Genomic DNA, 20766 nt, shown 5'->3' with positions numbered 1-20766 from the left:
TAAGAGTCTTCTCAGCTTCCTCCTCTCCTTTTTTTTAAAAAATAAATTTATTTATTTATTTTGGGCTGCATTGGGTCTTCGTTGCTGCGCACTGGCTTTCTCTAGTTGCGGCGAGCGGGGGCTACTCTTTGTTGCTGTGCACGGGCTTCTCATTGCAGTGGCTTCTCTTTGTTGCGGAGTACGGGCTCTAGGCGCACGGGCTTCAGTAGTTGTGGCTTGCGGGCTCTAGAGCGCAGGCTTAGTAGTTGTAGTGCACAGGCTTAGTTGCTCTGTGGCATGTGGAATCTTCCCAGACAAGGGCTGGAACCCGTATCCCCTGCATTGGCAGGTGGATTCTTAACCACTGCGCCACCAGGGAAGTCCCTTTCTTTAAAAAAAAAGTTTTTTTTTAACCATTTCAGACTCTCTGCTTTTCTTTGCTCCTGTCTGATTTCTTTTGAGTAGTCCAGGGATTCTATTGCTTCAATAGCATAAATGGATTCTTTATCTTTGACCACATTCACAATTAGTCCAAATGCCAAAGTGGCAGGAACACCCATTGAATGTTGTGGCCGGTACCAGGATGGTCCAGGAAAGCTGTCAGCCTCCCTTTCTCTCCCTCGGCTCAGTATTCTCTCCAGCAGCCTTCCAGCCCTTTATAGCCACGTGCCCTAAGGGGCCCTTTGGTAAAGTGCATGATACCCAAAGCAGGGGTGCTAGAAATTGCCTGTTTCAATAGCAGGGAGGTACTATCCTTTCTTGCGCTAGGGGTATTTCCTCTTCTCCCTCTTGGGGTGAATACTTAGGAATTGACTGTATATTCAAATCTGTATTTTAAAATCTAAATTAGGCTAAAAAGTCAGTTGCTGTTTCCATAGAAACCACAAGCCACGCTGCCTGTGGGATGCCAGGTTTTGGTTGCAGTATTTTTTTTTGTTAACATCTTTATTGGAGTATAATTGCTTTACAATGTTGTGTTAGTTTCTGCTGTATAACAAAGTGAATCAGCTATATATATACATCTATCCCCATATCCCCCCCCCACCTCTTGTGTCTCCCTCCCCCCTCCCTATACCACCCGTCTAGGTGGTCACAGAGCACAGAGCTGACCTCCCTGTGCTATGCAGCTGCTTCCCACTAGCTATCTGTTTTACATTTGGAAGTGTATATATGTCAATACTACTCTCTCACTTTGTCCCAGCTTACCCTTCCCCTTCCCCTTCCCCGTGTCCTCAAGTTCATTCTCTACGTCTGCGTCTTTATTCCTGTCCTGCCCCTAGGTTCATCAGAACCATGTTTTTGTTTGTTTTTTTTTAAGATTCCATATAAATGTGTTAGCACACGGTATTTGTTTTTCTCTTTCTGACTTACTTCACACTGTATGACAGACTCTAGGTCCATGCACCTCACTACAAATAGTTGAATTTCGTTTCTTTTTATGGCTGAGTAATATTCCGTTGTATATATGTGCCACATCTTCTTTATTCATTCATCTGTTGACGGACACTTAGGTTGTTTCCATGTCCTGGCTATTGTAAATAGTGCTGCAATGAACATTGTGGTACATGTCTCTTTTATTATTTTTTTTTTTTGTGGTACGCGGGCCTCTTACTGCTATGGCCTCTCCCGTTGCGGAGCACAGGCTCCAGACGCGCAGGCCCAGTGGCCATGGCTCACGGGCCCAGCCGCTCCACGGCATGTGGGATCCTCCTGGACCAGGGCACGAACCCGTGTCCCTTGCATCGGCAGGCGGACTCTCAACCACTGCGCCACCAGGGAAGCCCCATGCCTCTTTTTGAATTATGGTTTTCTCAGGGTATATGCCCAGTAGTGGGATTGCTGGGTCATATGGTGGTTCTATTTGTAGTTTTTTAAGGAACCTCCATACTGTTCTCCATAGTGGCTGTATCAATTTACATTCCCACCAACAGTGCAAGAGGGTTCCCTTTTCTCTACACCCTCTCCAGCATTTATTGTTTCTAGATTTTTTGATGATGGCCATTCTGACTGGTGTGAGGTGATACCTCATCGTAGTTTTGATTTGCATTTCTCTAATAGTTAGTGATGTTGAGCATCCTTTCATGTGTTTGTTGGCAATCTGTATCTTCTTTGGAGAAATGTCTGTTTAGGTCTTCTGCCCATTTTTGGAATGGATTGTTTGTTTTTTTTGACATTGAGCTGCATGAGCTGCTTGTATACTTTGGAGATTAATCCTTTGTCCGTTGCTTTGTTTACAAATATTTTCTCCCATTCTGAGGGCTGTCTTTTCGTCTTGTTTATGATTTCCTTTGCTGTGCAAAAGCTTTTAAGTTTTATTGGGTCCCATTTGTTTATTTTTGTGTTTATTTCCATTTCACTAGGAGGTGGGTCAAAAAGGATGTTGCTGTGATTGATGTCATAGAGTGTTCTGCCTATGTTTTCCCCTAAGAGTTTTATAGTGTCTGGCCTTACATTTAGGTCTTTAATCCATTTTGAGTTTATTTTTGTATACAGTGTTAGGGAGTGTTCTAATATCATTCTTTTACATGTAGCTATCCAGTTTTCCCAGCACCACTTATTGAAGAGACTGTCTTTCCTCCATTGTATATTCTTGCCTCCTTTATCAAAGATAAGGTGATCATATGTGTGTGGGTTTATCTCTGGGCTTTCTATCCTGTTCCATTGATCTATATTTCTGGTTTTGTGCCAGTACTATACTGTCTTGATTACTGTAGCTTTATAATATAGTCTGAAGTCAGGGAGCCTGATTCCTCCAGCCCCGTTTTTCCTTCTCAAGATTGCTTTGGCTCTTCGGAGTCTTTTGTGTTTCCATACAAATTGTGACATTTTTAGTTCTAGTTCTGTGGAAAATGCCAGTGGTAGTTTGATAGGGATTACATTGAATCTGTAGATTGCTTTGGGTAGTATAGTCATTTTCACAATGTTGATTCTTCCAATCAAGAACATGGTATATCTCTCCATCTCTTTCTATGTCTTTAATTTTTTTCATCAGTGTCTTATAATTTTCTGCATACAGGTCTTTTGTCTCCTTAGGTAGGTTTATTCCTAGGCATTTTATTGTTTTCGTTGCAATGGTAAATGGGAGTGTTTCCTTAATTTCTCTTTCAGAATTTTCATCATTAGTGTATAGGAATGCAAGAGATTTCTGTGCATTAATTTTGTATCCTGCTACTTTACCAAATTCATTGATTAGCTCTAGTAGTTTTCTGATAGCATCTTCAGGATTCTCTATGTATAGTGTCATGTCATCTGCAAAGAGTGACAGTTTTTCTTTTCCGATTTGGATTCCTTTTATTTCTTTTTTTTGTTTTCATTGTAACAAATTCAATAAATTTTTTTTAACATATGTTCCCATATCTCTTCCCTCTTGAGTCTCCCTCCCTCCCACCCTCCCTATCCCACCCCTCCAGGCGGTCACAAAGCACCGAGCTAATCTCCCTGTGCTATGCGGTTGCTTCCCACTAGCTATCTACCTTACATTTGGTAGTGTATATATGTCCATGCCTCTCTCTCGCTTTGTCCCAGCTTACCCTTCCCCCTCCCCATATCCTCAAGTCCATTCTCTAGTAAGTCTGTGTCTTTATTCCTGTCTTACCCCTAGGTTCTTATGACATTTTTTTTTTCTTAAATTCCATATATATGTGTTAGCATACACTATCTGTCTTTCTCTTTCTGACTTACTTCACTCTGTATGACAGACTCTAGGTCCATCCACCTCATTACAAATAGCTCAATTTCGTTTCTTTTTATGGCTTAGTAATATTCCATTGTATATATGTGCCACATCTTCTTTATCCATTCATCCAATGATGGACACTTAGGTTATTTCCATCTCTGGGCTATTGTACATAGAGCTGCAATGAACATTTTGGTACATGACTCTTTTTGAATTATGGTTTTCTCAGGGTATATGCCCAGTAGTGGGATTGCTGGGTTATATGGGAGTTCTACTTGTAGTTTTTTAAGGAAACTCCATACTGTTCTCCATAGTGGCTGTACTAATTCACATTCCCACCAGCAGTGCAAGAGTGTTCCCTTTTCTCCACACCCTCTCCAGCATTTATTGTTTCTAGATTTTTTGATGATGGCCATTCTGACTGGTGTGAAATGATATTTCATCGCAGTTTTGATTTGCATTTCTCTAATGATTAATGATGTTGGGCATTCTTTCATGTGTTTGTTGGCAGTCTGTATATCTTCTTTGGAGAAATGTCTATTTAGGTCTTCTGCCCATTTTTGGATTGGGTTGTTTGTTTTTTTGTTATTGAGCTGCATGAGCTGCTTATAAATTTTGGAAATTAATCCTTTGTCAGTTGCTTCATTTGCAAATATTTTCTCCCGTTCTGAGGGTCGTCTTTTGGTCTTGTTTATGGTTTCTTTTGCTGTGCAAAAGCTTTGAAGTTTCATTAGGTCCCATTTGTTTATTTTTGTTTTTATTTCCATTTCTGTAGGAGGTGGGTCGAAAAGGATCTTGCTGTGATTTATATCATAGAGTGTTCTGCCTATGTTTTCCTCTAAGAGTTTGATAGTTTCTGGCCTTACATTTAGGTCTTTAATCCATTTTGAGCTTATTTTTGTGTATGGTGTTAGGGAGTGATCTAATCTCATACTTTTACATGTACCTGTCCAGTTTTCTGAGCACCACTTATTGAAGAGGCTGTCCTTTCTCCACTGTACATTCCTGCCTCCTTTATCAAACATAAGGTGACCTTATGTGCGTGGGTGTATCTCTGGGCTTTCTATCCTGTTCCATTGATCTATCTTTCTGTTTTTGTGCCAGTACCATACTGTCTTGATTACTGTAGCTTTGTCATATAGTCTGAAGTCAGGAAGCCTGATTCCTCCAGCTCCGTTTTTCATTCTCAAGATTGCTTTGGCTATTCGGGGTCTTTTGCGTTTCCATACAAATTGTGAAATTTTTGTTCTAGTTCTGTGAAAAATGCCAGTGGTAGTTTGATAGCGATTGCATTGAATCTTGATTGCTTTGGGTAGTATAGTCATTTTCACAGTGTTGATTATTCCAACCCAAGAACATGGTATATCTCTCCATCTATTTGTATCATCTTTAATTTTTTTCATCAGAGTCTTATACTTTTCTGCATACAGGTCTTTTGTTTCCTTAGGTAGGTTTATTCCTAGATATTTTATTCTTTTTGTTGCAATGGTAAATGGGAGTGTTTTCTTGATTTCACTTTCAGATTTTTCATCATTAGTGTATAGGAATGCCATAGATTTCTGTGCATTAATTTTGTATCCTGCTACTTTACCAAATTCATTGATTAGCTCTAGTAGTTTTCTGATAGCATCTTTAGGATTCTCTATGCATAGTATCATGTCATCTGCAAACAGTGACAGCTTTACTTCTTCTTTTCCAATTTGGATTCCTTTTATTTCCTTTTCTTCTCTGATTGCTGTGGCTAAAACTTCTAAAACTATGTTGAATAAGAGTGGTGAGAGTGGGCAACCTTGTCTTGTTCCTGATCTTAGTGGAAATGCGTTCAATTTTTCACCATTGAGGACGATGTTGGCTGTGGGTTTGTCATATATGGCCTTTATTATGTTGAGGAAAGTTCCCTCTATGCCTACTTTCTGCAGGGTTTTTATCATAAATGGGTGTTGAATTTTGTCGAAAGCTTTCTCTGCATTTACTGAGATAATCATATGGTTTTTCTCCTTCAATTTGTTAATATGGTTTATCATATTGATTGATTTGTGTATATTGAAGAATCCTTGCATTCCTGGAATAAACCCCACTTGATCATGGTGTATGATCCTTTTCATGTGCTGTTGGATTCTGTTTGCTAGTATTTTGTTGAGGATGTTTGCATCTATGTTCATCAGTGATATTGGCCTGTAGTTTTCTTTCTTTGTGGCATCCTTGTCTGGTTTTGGTATCAAGGTGATGGTGGCCTTGTAGAATGAGTTTGGGAGTGTTTTCCGTCTGCTATATTTTGGAAGAGTTTGAGAAGGATAGGTGTTAGCTCTTCTCTAAATGTTTGATAGAATTCGCCTGTGAAGCCATCTGTTCCTGGGCTCTTGTTTGTTGCAAGATTTTTAATCACAGTTTCAGTTTCAGTGCTTGTGATTGGTCTGTTCATAATTTCTATTTCTTCCTGATTCAGTCTTGGCAGTTGTGCATTTCTAAGAATTTGTCCATTCCTTCCAGGTTGTCCATTTTATTGGCATAGAGTTGCTTGTAGTAATCTCTCATGATCTTTTGTATTTCTGCAGTGTCAGTTTTTACTTCTGCTTTTTCATTTCTAATTCTATTGATTTGAGTCTTCTCCTTTTTTTTCTTGATGAGACTGGCTAATGGTTTATCAATTTTGTTTATCTTCTCAAAGAATCAGCTTTTAGCTTTATTGATCTTTGCTATCATTTCCTTCATTTCTTTTTCATTAATTTCTTATCTGATTTTTATGATTTCTTTCCTTCTGCTAACTTTGGGGTTTTCTTGTTCTTCTTTATCTAATTGCTTTAGGTGCAAGGTTAGGTTGTTTATTTGAGATGTTTTCTGTTTCTTAAGGTAGGATTGTATTGCTATACACTTCCCTCTTAGAACTGCTTTTGCTGCATCCCATAGGTTTTGGGGCATCATGTCTCCATTGTCATTTGTTTCTAGGTATGTTTTTATTTCCTGTTTGATTTCTTCAGTGATCACTTCGTTATTAAGTAGTGTATTGTTTAGCCTCCATGTGTTTGTATTTTTTACAGATCTTTTCCTGTAATTGATATCTAGTCTCAAAGCGTTGTGGTCAGAGAAGATACTTGATACAGTTTCAATTTTCTTAAATTTACTACGGCTTGATTTGTGACCAAAGATATGATCTATCCTGGAGAATGTTCCATGAGCACTTGAGAAAAATGTGTATTCTGTTGTTTTTGGATGGAATGTCCTATAAATATCAATTAAGTCCATCTTGTTTAACGTAACATTTAAAGCTTGTGTTTCCTTATTTATTTTCATTTTGGATTATCTGTCCATTGGTGAAAGTGGGTTGTTAAAGTCCCCTACTGTGAGCGTGTTACTGTCAATTTCCCCTTTTATGGCTGTTAGTATTTGCCTTATGTATTGAGGTGCTCTTATGTTGGGTGCATAAATATTTACAATTGTTATATCTTCTTCTTGGATCAATCCCTTGAATAGTATGTAGTGTCCTTCTATGTCTCTTCTAATAGTTTTTATTTTCAAGTCTATTTTGTCTGATATGAGAATTGCTACTCTAGCTTTGTTTTGATTTCCATTTGCATGGAATATCTTTTTCCATCCCCTCACTTTCAGTCTGTATGTGTCCCTAGGTCTGAAGTGGGTCTCTTGTAGACAGCATATATACAGGTCTTGTTTTTGTATCCATTCAGCCAGTCTATGTCTTTTGGTTGGAGCATTAAACCATTTATATTTAAGGTAATTATCGATATGTATGTTCCTATTACCATTTTCTTAATTGTGTTGGGTTTGTTATTGTAGGTATTTTTCTTCTCCTGTGTTTCCTGCCTAGAGAAGTTCCTTTAGCATTTGTTGTAAAGCTGGTTTGGTGGTGCTGAATTCTCTTAGCTTTTGCTTGTCTGTAAAAGTTTTAATTTCTCCGTCGAATCTGAATGAGATCCTTGCTAGGTAGAGTAATGTTGGTTTTAGGTTTTTCCCTTTCATCAGTTTAAATATGTCCTGCCACTCCCTTCTGGCTTGCAGATTTCTGCTGAAAGATCAGCTGTTAACCTTATGGGGATTCCCTTGTATGTTTTTTTTTTTTATTTTCCCTTGCTGCTTGTAATGTTTTTTCTTTGTATTTAATTTTTGACAGTTTGATTAATATGTGTCTTGGTGTGTTTCTCTTTGTATTTTTCCTGTATGGGACTCTGTGCTTCCTGGCCTTGATTGACTATTTCCTTTCCCATGTTAGGGAAGTTTTCAACTATAATCTCTTCAAATATTTTCTCAGTCCCTTTCTTTTTCTCTTTTTCTGGGACCCCTATAATTCGAATGTTGGTGTGTTTAATGTTGTCCCAGAGGTCTCTGAGACTGTCCTGAATTCTTTACATTCTTTTTCTTTATTCTGCTCTGCAGTAGTTATTTCCACTATTTTATCTTCCAGGTCATTCCTCCGTTCTTCTGCCTCAGTTATTCTGCTATTGATGCCTTCTAGAGAATTTTTAATTTCATTTAGTGTGTTGTTCATCATTGTTTGTTTGCTCTTTAGTTCTTCTGGGTCCTTGTTAAACGGTTCTTGTATTTTCTCCATTCTGTTTCCAAGATTTTGAATCCCCTTTACTATCATTCCTCTGAATTCTTTTTCAGGTAGACTGCCTATTTCCTCTTCATTTGTTTGTTCTGGTGGGTTTTTACCTTGCTCCTTCATCTGCATATTTCTCTGTTTTCTCATTTTGCTTAACTTACTGTGTTTGGGGTCTCCTTTTCGCAGGCTGCAGGTTCATATTTCCCATTGTTTTTGGTGTCTGCCCCCAGTGGGTGAGGTTGGTTCAGTGGCTGGTGTAGGCTTCCTGGTGGAGGGGACTTGTGCCTGTGTTCTGGTGGGTGGGGCTGGATCTTTTCTTTCTGGTGGGCAGGGCCACGTCCGGTAATGTGTCTTGGGGTGTCTGTGAACTTAGTATGATTTTAGGCAGCCTCTTTGCTAATGGGTGGCTTGTGTTCCTGTCTTGCTAGTTCATTGGCATGGGGCATCCAGCACTGGAGCTTGCTGGCTGTTGGGTGGAGCTGGGTCTTAGCACTGAGATGGAGATCTCTGGGAGAGCTGTCGCTGATTGATATTACGTGGGACTGGGAGGTCTCTGGTGTACCAGTGTCCTGAGCTCAGCTTTCCCACCTCAGAGGCTCAGGCCTGACACCAGGCCGGAGCTCCAAGACCTTGTCAGCCACATCGCAGGTAGGAGACAGCTAAATATGCAAGTATCTCAGTGGCTTCTTAAATGATGGGAAGATGTGATGCATGAAGGACACCAGCTCAAGTCTCACAGCTTAGTTCTGTGATCTTGGACCAGGCAGTTAACTTGTCTGTGCCTCAGACTTCCTTTTGTGCAGCACCTCCTCGCCCCAGAGGCCCAGTCAGGTGCGAGGGAAGGGCTGTCGCTCACAGGCTGTGCTGGGAGGAAGCCCGGGAGGCTGGTGCAGGACTGTCAGAGCAATCATATGCCTGGCACGGTATTAGATGCTCAAGATACGGGAGTGAACGAGAGAGATGATATACTTTGGCCTCCTGAAGTTTATATCCAGTTGTATTTATATCGAGCAGGGCATATAATTTCCTTGTCTCAATTCTCTCGTCTGTGGAGGGAGAAGAGACAGGCACTGCATCCCACTCACTGTGTTCTTGGGGAAAGCGCTCCTCCTCCTTGGCCTTGGGAGGGCCTCGCACCAGCATGTGTAGGGCGAGGGTGGGGTACCTAGTGCCCAGAGGCCTGCCTCCTTGCGGCATTTGGGAGGTAAAGGGGGGCCACTTTACCTCCCAACGGGAAACTCAGCGCCCCTGTCCGCAGCCGAAGGACCGGCAGTTTAAAGGCCACGGGCACACGGAAGGCGAAGGATGCTGGCGGGGGCGGCCTGATTGCGGTATTAAGTATGTTTCTGTGAACAGCTCCATCTGCCTTTCCTCTCAGGGGGAGCAGCATGGCCGCCTCTCCGGAACACCCCTTCGAGCTGTTGACTTTTGCTTTTGGTTCTTTCCCTTTGTGGTAGGTGGGAATCTGTCGTCCTGGAGACGTTGGGTCTGATGTCTCACACCTAAATCTTCACAAGACCTTCTGCATTCCCCATGGCGGAGGTGGCCCTGGCATGGGGCCCATCGGAGTGTGAGTTCTGGGCCCTGGTTGCAGGATGGCTTTGGAGACTGAGAATCAAAGATGGGTCTCAAACTCTCTGTTCTTCTCATCGAGGTCTTCAAGTGTCAGGATACCTTCACATGTGGCGTGCCTATAAGGGCTGGGTGAGGAGCAGTGAAAGGGGTGCTTTTAGGGTTTGTCTAAGGAGAAACAGACTTAGATTTTGTTAACCACAGTGTGTGACCACACTCAGCTCCCAGTCACGCATAGACAGAGCAGGATTATTAACAGAGTGATGACTAGGGAGCTTTATGGAGCATTATGGCTGAGAACCGGCATATGAGCACCTAGAAGTGCCTCTCAGACTTTAATTTAGACTTCTAAGCAGCTTTTCTTTGTTTCTTCTTAAAATCAGCTGATGGTTACACCTGAGGATCTAACACATAACATGGTGACTATAGTTGAGAACACTATTGTATAATTGAAATTTGCTAAGAGAGTAGAACTTAAACGCCCCTCCCCCCCAAAAAAGGGAATTGGGTGTAAGATGTTGAACACTTTGCAGCCTGAATTCTTATTACATCTGAGATAAGTAAGAAGGAAACAGACCTTATTACTAGAAATAATTGGATGCAGTCAGAACAAGACTAAAGCAGTATCTCGAAGCAGTTGATAACTTTACACCGTGAAGCCAAATCATCTCATGAAAATGGTGCTGAGCCGCCATTTCCTGAGCATCTTCATTTTTCCAGAACTGTGCCAAAGGGGGTCAGTCTTCAGGAATGCTGCGAGCCTGGCCCCCTGCTTTCTTCTTCTTTCCTTTTTGATTACTATTATTTATAGTAAGTGAAGGAGGCCCAGTGCGTCAGCTGTGGGGGAGGCAGGGTGGCTGACGTTCACATGCTGGCCTCTGATGTGTTACCCCATGGGGCTTCTTCTCAGCAGCGTCTTTCTATATCCCTTAGATGCCTTGGGAAAGAGTGTGGGAGCCGGGGCTGGGAGGGAGAGGGTGTGTAGGGCTGGGATGTCGCCACATTCTTGTGAGCCCATGGCCCTGCATACTATTCCAGGCTGCTTGTCTCTGCCAGATTCGCCGCCACGGTTCTTGGGTGAGCTGCTGGGATGCTGATGGCTGCTGAGCCATGCCTCCAGCAGAGGAGGAAGGAAGGAACACTTCCTGAACATCTGCCCCTTAGCAGGTGCCGGGTCCCTCCCATGTCAGAGTTCCTCTGCTAGGAACAGAGCTTCCTGAGAGGGCCCAGCACCTGCCTGTTTGGTTAGACTGGATCTTTTTACAGCTTCTAAATTTGTATTAAAAAAAACAATACAGGAAGAAGCATCTTGTCCCTTTTCTGCCTAATCATCCCATCATTTCGGTAAAGCCAAGCGAAGATGCCCGGCCTTTGGGTACCGTCAGCGCGGCCCCATGGGGCTCCAGTTCCATCTTGCCCATTTCGTGGGCTTATATTAAGGTGAGGCCTCTGGATGTGTGTTAGAGGGGTGGGGGTGTGTGATGTGTGGGTGGGGAACTGAGACTGCAGACTTGAAAATTGCTGACTTGAGTGGAGAAACCTTCCTAAAGAGATCAGCTAAAACTCATTTTGTCTCTTCTTCATCAGGCTGTTTTCCTTTGGGTTCTCATAGTGGGTTTAACACCAGAGGAACTGACACGCCAGATATATTTTTCCAGACGGAGTTAAGTACCATGAGTCATATGGATGTTCTGGCCACGTCATTTGGTTTCCTGTAGGATTTGTATGGCCCCTCGCAAGTGAAAAACAGTGCACATACTAATTATTACACTTGGTTGAGATCCTGGGATAAATTTTAGGAATACATCTCATTTCGCTTTATATTTCTTGGGAGCCTGGAGGATAAGATGAAAATAGCAGAAATTTGCTTATGTGGTGGTTTCCCAAAGCTCTTTGCCCTTTAGGGCCTGTGGAACTATACTCTCGGGGGTAATTAGACTTTGTCGGAGAACAGGCTTCCTTCCTTTGTGTTTTTCCAAGAAACACTATGGCCGGAGTTTATTTTATACAGCTCTTGTTCAAACTGTCCTGCCTACCTCCTGGGCTGAGAAGACCGTGCATTGGATAGGAGCACTTCTTCAGCCGCTAATTAGAGCAGTCTTCCCCAACTGGCTCCCCTCCTTAGAGGAAGGGAGGCTTCTGGTGAAATAAACCCCTAACTCAGCTATGCAAATAACACCAGATGACTCTTTGGGCTGGTTGTTATTCTTGAACAGTGTCGCATTTATGATTCTTAATGAAAACTTTCTGGGAAGCTGGAACAACAATTCTGTACCCCAGAGACTAAAACCTGCTTTTTGAAATGATACTCGAGTTAGTTTGCAAGTAGTAAAAACAAAAACAATCATCATAAAGGTCTGCTTCTTTGCAAACAGAATCTAATTTTCAGCCTCCTTTTGGTCTCTACAAACCTGAGTTATTTGTTATGGAATGTTATTTGGGCTGGAGATGAATCACGTATAGAAAATAAATGCCCCAAGGCTGGTTTGGCCATATGCCAGGAACACCAGAGAGAGCCTCAGTTTAAAAATGAAATAAATAAAGTAGGGTTTAAGCCACCCCTCTGACCTTGGGCCCTTTCTTTATTTCAGGCTGTTGTTACTTATCACCTGGACTCTAGAATTATCTTCTCTCCCTGCTGCAGTCCCTCTTGGAGCCTCCCTACAGGACTGCTAGATTCCCGCCAGGGCTCTCCATCCTCTCCTCGCTTCCCTTTGCCTCTGCTGCTGGATCTCCCTAGCCTAGCCTGCACAAAATCCTTAGGGGATTCTTCCAAAATGCACTTGCCTAGGGCCCATCCCAGAGAGAATCAAATTCAGCATATGCAGCTTAGGGCTTGGGCCGTCAAGCTGCTCAGAGACTCTGATGCCCAGGCCGAGAGGCAGTGGCTGGCTGAACCAAGTCCAGGTCCTTCCCAGCAAGGGTTTGAGGCTTGTGAGAGGTAGTCACAGCCTACCCGGCTCTACAGCACCTCCCAAGCTGCAGCCATGTGCCTTCCATTCCCTACCTTTGTTTCTGCCATTCTTCTCACTTGGAGTGTCGTCCCCTTTCTCTTTGTCTATCCAAATTCTACCCATTTTCAAGTTTCCACTCAAGTTCTAACTCTTACCCTAGGAACCCTTCTTTGACCAAAATGTGTCCTCTCCTTACTTTGGACTTCGGCGTCCCTGCCCTTTTACTTGGTGCTTTCTCATTTGCTTTATATTAGTTATGTATTAATATACATCAAGCCTCCATCATATGAGGTGTTCTGGGAAGAAAGTAGTGAGTACAAATTGGTGCAGTCCTGGTTTTAAGCTCTTTGCTGCTAATGGCATTCACCCCATATAATCACAGGGACTTATGAACCACCAGAAAAGAATAAGATTGAACCTGGCAGTTGTTAAACATAAAGTCCTCAAATATGGACAATTGGAAGACAAACCATACAAAATGGATTCAGTGGGGATTTTGGCCAAGATCCCATGAGATTCCTGGCAATTATCAAGGCATCTCAAATTCACAATGAACAACCAAACAAAACCTCCCCCAAATGCATGTAACCTAAAAACAATTCTTTTTCTTCGGTAGATAACACAATAGTCAGCAGTTAGTTTTGCCCTGTTCTAAGCTTTGTAACTACAATAAGAAGCATAAAATTACTGTTCAAAGGAGAAAACCAAAAATTATTTCAGGCTTAGAGAGGATTGACAGATATCCTTGTTAGGATATTTCACTCATCTGCAATCCAGAGAGCGGTGGTAGGCTGATTTCCTTTGTGAGTGGGATTTATCTGGGGATACCTTTGGTTAGTGTCCATTGGGTTTCCCTGTTCTGTGGTTGATGGCTCTTTTTCCCTCTGTTGCAGATGATGGGAGGCAAGGGCCTTAAACAGGCCACAGAAATTGCTATATTAAATGCCAACTACATGGCCAAGAGATTAGAAAAACACTACAGAGTCCTTTTCCGGGGTGCAAGAGGCAAGTATGAACTTTAGTCTGTATTCACCTTGGTTTTCTTCCTTGGCCAAACGAAGTTTGACCTAGTGGATGAGGCTTTCAGAAGAGGGTGGGGAACTTCTGTTTCTTAGCACAGACCAGAGAAAAGCCTAGAGTTATTGGAAAGCTCTTCAGTTTAGTAAACAGGATATCACTATTTGCGAGGCTCTGCCATGCACTTAGTCTCTGAAGCGCAGGCCAACACGGAGCCCACACCACTGAGAGACGTATACATAAATACCACGCACTCATTACCTCCTCCAGTTCCATGGGAATGAGTGGAGTAATTCAGACTGGGCAGAGGCAGGGCAGAACAGTTGGGAGAGCCTTCTGGGAGGAGCCATTTGAGATAAGCCTGAAAGGAAGAGTAGCAGAACCCCAGTAAACAGAGATACAGGAGCAAGCCGGAGAGAAAGGAGTTGTCTGGGTGGCGGGAGTGTTGGGTGGGTTGAAGGATGGGATAGCAGGAAAGGGAGCAGATGAAGATGAGGCTGGAGAGGTAGCATGGGGCTTTGAAGGCCTTGGAAGGCTCTGGACTCTACAGTTGGGCCAGAAGGGTTTTTGAGCAGGGTAATGACAGGATTAAGAGGATGTTAATATCATAAAGACAGTAGGAGGAGATGAACATGCTGTTAGAAGTAGAATCAGGGGAGTTAGTTACTAATTAGTTGAGAGTGAAGAAATGTTAGGTAAGCCTCCCTCTTAGAGGGAGTAAGAGATGGAGGAACAAGCTCTCCCTGGAAGTGATGGGAGAGGCTGGAGCAGGTAGACTTGCAGAGATGTGGCTCTGGGCACAGGATCTGAGAGCAGGCTCTTGGAATTGGTGGGACCCAAGGAAACAGTGTTGAGAAGCCAGAGCAAAACCCCTGAAGCAGATGGCTACATGGAGTGGGTGCGGAAAAGTGGCATCTGGTGAGGGGGGCTCTGTGCCGAGGCAGCTTTAGATGCCCCCCTTCCCAACCCCCAGCATTTGTCATGGCGCCTGTCCTTCCTGCCTCTGCGCTGGCCCCACCTCCTCCCTGAGGCTGCCCTTTCCTTTCCCGGTGGCGAGAACTGCTCCTCTTGGCTCCCTCCTCCGCGGAGGATTCTCCCACTCCGTTTATCATCTGGCTGTCTCCTGCAGACCTTGAGCTCCTGCCCGGCGGAGGCTGTGGCTGCCTCGGTCCCTGGCATCGTGTCAGCACAACATGCACAGTCAGCACATGTGGGTGGTCTTACGTGACATGGAGGGACAGGCTGAAGAGCAGGTGGCTTAAAAAGACTCAGGTCTCATGAGTCTTAAAAAGCACCATTACCTTTCACAATTAGGAAGCCTTTGGTCACCTTCGAAAGCAGTTAGGGCCCAACAGTGCGGTAGATGCTAGATGGAAATGGGCTGAGAAGTAGGCTGAGGTTGGGAGAAGGGAGAAGCTTTCATGGTTTGGGGGGTTTGGTGGTGAAGGGGGACAGGAGCTGCTTCAATAGGATGCAGCTTTTTTTTTTTTTTTTTTTTTTCGGTACGCGGGCCTCTCACTGTTGTGGCCTCTCCCGTTGCGGAGCACAGGCTCTGGACGCAGGCTCAGCGGCCATGGCTCACGGGCCCAGCTGCTCCGCGGCATGTGGGATCTTCCCAGACCGGGGCACAAACCTGCGTCCCCTGCATTGGCAGGCGGACTCTCAACCACTGCACCACCAGGGAAGCCCAGCTTTGTTTTTAAATAAGAGAACAAGATGATTTTAAGCTGCCAGGGAAAAGGCTGTGAAGAGGGGAGAGTGAAGCTACAACAGAGGGAATAATAGGAGGGGGAGTCAAGTCACCCTGGAGGTGATGGGAGGGTGGCACTAAGAGTCAGGTGGACAGGCGGCGCATGGGCTGTGGGCACAGAATCTGAGACCAGGGAGCCACGGGTCTTGAGCTTGGGGCAGAGAGAGCAGAGAGCCGTCAGTAACCAGTGCCCAGACCCAGGGCCACGGGTACGAGGCCCCTCTTTGGCTCTTAGTGTCTCCAGCCCAGGGAAGTGTGCATCTCCACCTGTGATCTTTAATTTAAAGGCTCATCTTGCTTTGTAAATATGTATCCAAAAGGGTGGTTCTGGAGTTTGAAAATAGAAAAGAACTAAATAATCGGGAGCTCTGGTTAACAATGCTCCCCAGAGAGTAGGAAAGAAAGTTGTGGGCAATATGTCTCTAAGCAACACAATGAAATGCTTTTGTTGGGTATGAAAGAAGCTACAAGAGCTACTAATTAATTCAAATATAGCTCCTGTGCTGTGAGATGCATCCTGCTTATGTATTGGCCTTCAGGATTAGCATCAGTATTGGTTTTGTCTGATTATATAAGTCATGTACATATGCTCAACATAGAACATTTGGACAATAAAAAAGTTTGAGGAGGAAAATGTAAGTGATCCATGGTTCCATCAAGCAGACATAACCACTGAATATTTTGCTGTATTCCTTCCCACCTTACTTTTAGACAATTGAGATCATATTATAAACACAGTGTGTATCCTGTTTTTTAACTTTATTTAATATTGCGATTATTTCCCTCGTCATTAAAGGGGCTTTGAAATTTGCTACATCGATTCTATCATATATACCATGATTTAAGTAATTGTAGGGGTCTCCCTCGCTGCCCGCCTCCTGCCCACCATGTTATTTGCTTTTGTAACAATGCTGCAATGAACATCTTTTACCTAGAGTTTTTTTTTAAACGTCCTTGACTATTTCCGCAGGTTAGAGTTGTAGAAGAGAAGTTATCTCAGAGGATCTGAATGCATTTAAGCTCTTGAAATGTATGGCCTTGTTTCCCCTCAGAGACAATAGCAATTGATTTCATTCTAAGAGCATACGAGTGACCATCGCACTAGAGCCCAGTGAGCACCAAGTGCCAGGCTGGGAAAGCAACACAAACCAATTTGTGCCAATTGCCAATTGCCAATTTGATGGGTGAAAATCATCTTTTTGCTTTAATTTACAAGGTTTAGGGTTTTTTTCTTCTAATTGTTATTTTTTATTTAATACTTCCTTAGGATTAAGTTTATTTAACAACTTCATTGAGATAGGATTCACATACCATACACATCACCCACTGAATTTCAGTGGTTTTTAGTGTGCTCACAGAGTTGTGCGATGCAAGCCTGAGTTCTTTAGAGCAAGAACGAATGTGGTGTGGACCGCATGGGGATGCATGGCACTCCAGGAGGGGAAAGTGAATGAGCACCTGTGGCTCAGGTGCCTGCCGTGTGCTTGGCATCACGTGACTGGTTCGGGCAGAGACTGTCCCAGGAGATTCGCAACACAGAAAGATGGATGAAATTTCCATTTGTTTCCATTTTATCCAAGAATTAAATAATGAATTGTATTTCTCATCCCAAGCAGAAAGAGATTGGTGATTACAGAATTTCTTACCCAATCCCAAAGTTCATGAAACCAAAAATTGTCTCGTGTTTGGTCTGGTAAACACATTCATTATACAATCGGAGGCTTAGTATTTTAGGGCCTAAAAAAGAATGATCGCCGTACCTCCTGAGAGCCCAAAATAGAAATGTTCTTAATAAACACATTGTATTCCAAAATGTCTAATGGCAATATTAGAAGACGTTACTCATCTTAATCATATTTACCAGCTCTAAATAAGACTGGAATCACGGACGACTGTGAGGCAATAATTTTAATGAACTCCAGGCTTCCCTTTATGAACCATTTCTTTGAGAGATTTGAAAATACCAGTGAAACTTGTTGAGGCTTAGGGTTTTGTGAAACAAGGAAGTGATAGCCAAGAATTGGGATGGGGAAGCAGCAGTAGTATCTATTCTGCTAGGATAAGGAAAGGAATTACCTCAGGTAGGGTGAGGCATTTTTAAAGGAGGAACTGAAAAAATTCACAGGTGTCTGCTCTCGTGGGAGGCCTGGCTCACTGTTTGACCCAAGTAGAGTTCCCGTCAGTGGATAGGCCATTTTGTTAGTAGCCCAGTGTTTTATTTATGTTTTAATTTCTTAAATGCTTATCTCTTTTTGACCTTAGGCAAACCTAACTCTGCCTGGAAATTCCTGTCCCTGAGAGGTTTCCCGGTGGCCTTTATGGGCAGGTGGACATGGGCCTTAGAGGCTGGACCCTCACATCCCTGGCTGGGAAGTGACCTCCTGAGGCTAGAGGGGGGTGGCCCACCTACTTGACCTCATTCCCAGGGAAACAGGAGTCTTGATGCTGTTAGTTGTGGTCCCTGGGTTGCAAATGAAAAGCTTGACCGAGTGTTGATTGCCCACCCAAGCTTTCTAATTAGCTAGTGAGTTCCATTTATTTCTAGGCACTCACTCTGAGGATGCAGGATAAGAAGGTTTCAGTGCCTGCTCTCAAGGAGGGTTTTGGGAAGCCTTATCTTTCTGTAGCACTTTCCCATGTCATCTTCAGCCTTGTAAGATAATTAACACATGAGGGGTTGAAAGGGGGGATGTTCCAAGCTTAGAGCCAAGCCGCTTGCTTTCTTTTTTTTTTTTTTTTTAATTGGGGTATAGTTGCTTTACAAATCTGTGTTAGTTTCTTGTGTACAGCAAAGTGAATCAGCAATACGTATATATATATCCCCTCTTTTTTGGATTTCCTTCCCATTTAGGTCAGCACAGAGCATAGAGTTCCCTGTGCTATACAAAGTTCTCATTAGTTATCAATTTTACACTTAGCAGTGTATATATGTCAATCCCAATCTCCCAATTCATCCCCCCGCTTACTCCTTAGTATCCATACATTTGTTCTCTACGTCTGTGTCTCTATTTCTGCTTTGTAAATAAGATTGTCTATACCAGTTTTTTTCAGATTCCACATATATGTGTTAATATATGATATCTGACTTCACTCTGTATGACAGTCTGTAGGTCCATCCATGTTTCTATAAATGACCCAATTTCGATCCTTTTTATGGCTGAGTAATATTCCATTATATATACATACCACATCTTCCTTTTTACTTTTTTTTTTTTTTTTTTTGGCGGTACGCGGGCCTCTCACTGCTATGGCCTCTCCCGCTGCAGAGCACAGGCTCCGGACGTGCAGGCTCAGCGGCCATGGCTCACAGGCCCAGCCGCTCCACGGCATGTGGGATCCTCTCGGACCGGGGCACGAACCCGTGTCCCCTGCATCAGCAGGCAGACTCTCAACCACTGCGCCACCAGGGAAGCCCCACATCTTTAACCATACGTCTGTTGATGGACATTTAGATTGCTTCCATGTCCTGGCTATTGTAAATAGTGCTGCAATGAACATTGGGGTACATATATCTTTTTGAATTAATTTTTAATCTTTTCCAGATGTATACCCAGGAGTGGAATTGCTAGATGATAGTTCTATTTTTAGTTTTTAAGGAACCTCCATACTGTTCTCCATAGTGGCTGTATCAATTTACCTTCCCACCAACAATGCATGAGGGTTCCCTTTTCTCCACACCCTCTCCAGCATTTATTGTTTGTGGATGATGGCCATTCTGACTGGTGTGAGGTGACACCTCATTGTAGTTTTGACCTGCATTTCTCTAATAATTAGTGACGTTGAGCATCTTTTCAAATGTTTGTTGACCATCTGTATATTTTCTTTGGAGAAATGTCTGTTTAGGTCTTCTGCCCATTTTCTGATTGCATTGTTTTTTTTGATATTGAGCTGCATGAGCTGTTTGTATATTTTGGAGATTAATCCTTTGTCAGTTGCTTCATTTGCAAATATTTTCTCCCATTCTGAGGGTTGTCTTTTCGTCTTGTTTATGGTTTCCTTTGCTGTGTAAAAGCTTTTAAGTTTCATGAGGTCCCACTTGTTTATTTTTGGTTTTATTTCCATTTCTCTAGGAGGTGGGTCAAAAAAGATCTTGCTGTGATTTATGTCATAGAGTGTTCTGCCTATATTTTCCTCTAAGCTTTTTATAGTGTCTGGCCTTACATTTAGGTCTTTAATCCATTTTGAGTTTATTTTTGTGTATGGTGTTAGGGAGTGTTCTAATTTCATTCTCTTACATGTAGCTGTCCAGTTTTCCCAGCACCACTTATTGAAGAGGCCGTCTGTGCTCCACTGTATATTCTGGCCTCCTTTGTCATAGATTAGGTAACCACAGGTGTGTGGCTTATCTCTGGGCTCTCTATCCTGTGCCACTGATCTATATTTCTGTTGTTGTGCCAGTACCATACTGTCTAGAGCCAGGCCACTTTTATTTTGCTCTTCCATCATCCCCCCGACCCCTCTTCTTTCCTTGCTCCTTCAACTTACCCTTTCAGACTCTCAGCTATAGTCATGGTTAGGCCCAGAGGAAACACATACTCACTGAAAATTAAAACTTGCACTGATCAGTTTATACAATTTCTACTTCAGATTACTCTGACTCACCATATGCCATATATTTTCTCCTTAAAAACTGCAAACAAAGATGAACATCTTGGGATCTGGCCTCCAAGAACAACCAAGTTTAAATTTCACCCCTTTTCAGCCTGAAGTAGAGAGAGAGAGGAGAGAGAGAGATGCCGAAATCCCACTACAGTTTCCATTTGAACGTATTAGAATATGGACTTAGAAAATAACATCTGAACCTCATTTTGAAAATGGAGCTCTTCCCAAACCACTTGGCTGTGGCGGGGCCTCTGCAGATGAAGTCTTGCTTTAGCAGCACTGGGCTGGGCTGGGCTTGGCTTGATGCGGCCTTTCAGCTATTACTGAACCTCTGCTTGAAAGACTGTGCTGTCTGCCCGCCAGCAAGAGAGACTCCTCCCCACCGTGTGTCCATCTCCTCCTCTCCTCCTGATGGCTGAGTGTTCTTCAGAGCAGTGAGCTCCATTAGCCGCCTTCTTCGAGTCATTGTCATGGTACTGGGATGGCTGCCAGAGCCTCAGAAAAGAAAGGTCGAAGCTTGAGGTTGGGCTCCCCAAATGGGGTAGTGTCATAGGGCATTTAGCATTCCTGAAATTAATAGTTGATGAGGATTTAAATAATGTCATGATTTTCCCCCTGAACATTCCAGCTGGTCATTCCTTTTAGGCACTTTTTTTTT

The 20766-nt window shown here is 43.1% G+C and overlaps 1 protein-coding gene across 1 annotated transcript in view; it reads left to right on the top strand.

Annotated features, from left to right (window-relative positions):
• GLDC (glycine decarboxylase) overlaps positions 1–20766 on the top strand; it is a 98983-nt gene that overhangs the window by 70884 nt on the left and 7333 nt on the right. The window contains exons 19-21 of the mRNA XM_060155066.1: positions 9671–9783; positions 11084–11225; positions 13633–13744. Of these exons, the coding sequence (XP_060011049.1) occupies positions 9671–9783; positions 11084–11225; positions 13633–13744 (367 nt within the window). The remainder of the gene's footprint in view (positions 1–9670; positions 9784–11083; positions 11226–13632; positions 13745–20766) is intronic.

This window comes from Lagenorhynchus albirostris, chromosome 7 (genome assembly GCF_949774975.1).
Source record: "Lagenorhynchus albirostris chromosome 7, mLagAlb1.1, whole genome shotgun sequence".
Classification (NCBI taxonomy): domain Eukaryota; kingdom Metazoa; phylum Chordata; class Mammalia; order Artiodactyla; family Delphinidae; genus Lagenorhynchus; species Lagenorhynchus albirostris.
Note: the sequence above shows the minus strand (reverse complement) of the source record. Positions and strands in the feature narration are given on the sequence as shown.